The sequence below is a fragment of the Montipora capricornis genome, chromosome 5 (assembly GCF_036669925.1).
Source record: "Montipora capricornis isolate CH-2021 chromosome 5, ASM3666992v2, whole genome shotgun sequence".
Taxonomy (NCBI): Eukaryota; Metazoa; Cnidaria; class Anthozoa; order Scleractinia; family Acroporidae; genus Montipora; species Montipora capricornis.
The window spans coordinates 12,024,115-12,026,610 of NC_090887.1; the positions used below are offsets into that span (position 1 = coordinate 12,024,115).

The following is a 2,496-nucleotide window of genomic DNA, read 5'->3' on the forward strand; positions in this document are numbered from 1 at the left end:
CATGAAATGACAGCAACTTTATTCATTTATTTAACTCAATGAAAGGGAAGGATACCAGAGGTTATCCCTATCGAGGGTATCCGCCCGCAGCCGGATGTAATTGACTGAGAGTCGATTTTGATGAGGGAGGAAAACCGGAGCAGTACCCGGAGAAAAACCCTCAGAGTCACGTTGAGATCGACTGAAACTAAGCCCACATGTGACCCGAGGCCAAGGTTGAACCTGGGTCACAGACGTGGGAGGCGAACCACAAAACAGAGATCAGTTAGGAAGATCATTATACCAGTTCGTGCAGCAACGTGAGCAGCTGCGAAAGAAGACTGAAAAAATACAGGCTTCAACGGGACACGATTCCGAACCCAATTCGCCCTTGTCACACGGCGGCCACATTGTCCCTCAGGGCTTAAATAGGAGGTTTTCGCGTGACGTCATCGCCGCCATGTTGGTGGACGAAAACAAAAGATCTCTCATTAGCTTCGTTTGTTCGAACACCAGAAGTCGTACATTTCTCTATTGTTAATGGTGTCCCTAGAGATTGGCTGAAAACGTCCTACTCCGAGGGGCGTATCAACAACAGTATATTTGCGCTCACTTTTTATTGAGGGGAGGGGGGGGGGGGAAAGAAACATTGCGGGGGGAGAGTCTTAGAGTCTCACATACCGGGGTGTTACTAACTGTAAGGTGAACCTACCACTATTTTCACACTGAGAGCAGTGAATAAGATCCTCCGGGAAACCTTTCTTGTTTGCTTCTGACCCTTTCAAGCAAATTCCACACAAGGCATTGGGGCGTTTTGGAGGCTGTACATGCAGATTTTAAAAAGACGTGTGAAGATACATGCACTTGCAAAAACACAACACACATGTACTTATTCATCACTTCCCTTAATGGAAAGAATTACCCCAAGCATATCTAGCTGAGAACAAGTGCTTTACTAATTATTATGGAGACCGTGAATCAAATCCGATTGTTTAACCAAAAGAATAAGATGAATTCAAATGTCGATGAGAAGGAAAAAATTGGAGAAACCGCAAAAAATGATGATTCTCTAAGAGCAAAGTTAAAAACCAACAAACTTAACCAACATATGAGAGGGCCGAGATCAGGAATTGAGGGTGTGACGAGAGCGCACGCTTTCACCACTAACTGAGAGCGATTTTATTATGAATTTTGAGCATTTTGTAAAGATAATAATAATATTACAAGTATATATGTATAATGCGCTTGCCTTGTACTTGCCAGGTGTTTTCTTAGGAGGAGGTTCTTCAACTTCATTCTCTGAACTCTTTCCATCTGATTCACCTGCTGAGGATTCCTGATTTACAAGAAAGCAAGGAGATATTTCCTGCACTAAATACTTTCACAAGCACCACAAGGCCAATGGTTGAAATAGGACAGGGCCAGGAGTCGAGAGCAACTGAAGACAGCTGCGATAGCACCCAACTCAAAAACGACTGAGTGTCCCCTACCAGAAGGTTGTCGCCTAAGGCCAAACTATAACACCACACACTCCAAGATCTTCTCTTTCCCAACAATGTGTGCAGGTCTCTCTAGTAAACAACAACATCTTATGAAGAAGGGACTGGGTTATATTAGGACGTACAGTTGATTTTCCCCATCCATGAAAAGGCTAAAAGGTCTAACATTTTGGCAGACGAAATTACAAAACACAACATCTTCTCATCGGTTACACATGTATTTAAAGACCTTGAGTCTTAAGGCGTGTTTACACGACAGAGGAAAAATGGCACGGGTCCGATAAAAAGTGAATGGTTCCGATCATTTTTGTAAAGAAACAGTGAACTTTTATCCGTTCTGCTACGGGAATATAGACCTGCAGTGCACATACGGTTCAATGTCCCTACCTCGCAATGTAATCCAATGCTTTTAAGTACCTACTGGCACGAATGGTGGAACATGGTCCTTAATTCTCTAAAGCTACTATAATACTAATTGAATGAAATACAGTAAGTATAGAAAATCATATGAATGCAAGTGAATTTCATGATTTATGGGCACGATTGATGTTTTGAAAGACTCACAGTAGTTCTCAAAATTGCACGAACTACAGGCAAGTGCAATTTGTGAACTTTCAAAACATCACAAGTGACCATAAAAATCAAAATGCACAAGCAAGTTCATATGATTTTTTATTTTTTTATTACAAATTTGACGAAATCACTCCATTGCTTTGTTTCCATGGCGTTTCTTCCGTATGGCACTCTATAACCTTTGTCGTCGACCAATCAGAAACACAATCTTTTGTTTCAGTATAATTTAATAAGAGGTTGAAGAGACTGACCGGTAGGGAGATATCATCTGATTCTTCTGATTCTTGGTGTTGGGATGGGATGTACGGTGCAGGTGGTTGTGGTGGCTTCGGCATATCCATCACAGTACCTAAGGGCAAATTCTTCAGTTCCTCTGGGCTGTACCTTGATATGCGTAAAGCCAAAAGTATCTAAACGTCAGAACTGTACTTATTCACATTAACTG

General features: G+C 41.8%; 1 protein-coding gene across 1 annotated transcript in view; it reads right to left on the minus strand.

Annotated features, from left to right (window-relative positions):
• Window positions 1-2,455, minus strand: part of LOC138049512 (PHD finger protein 10-like) — a 23,065-nt gene extending 20,610 nt beyond the window's left edge. The window contains exons 1-3 of the mRNA XM_068895809.1: window positions 2,303-2,455; window positions 1,229-1,315; window positions 692-800 (exon numbers count right to left, since the gene is read on the minus strand). Of these exons, the coding sequence (XP_068751910.1) occupies window positions 692-800; window positions 1,229-1,315; window positions 2,303-2,392 (286 nt within the window). The 5' untranslated portion in view covers window positions 2,393-2,455. The remainder of the gene's footprint in view (window positions 1-691; window positions 801-1,228; window positions 1,316-2,302) is intronic.
• Between the last annotated feature and the right edge of the window lie 41 nt (window positions 2,456-2,496).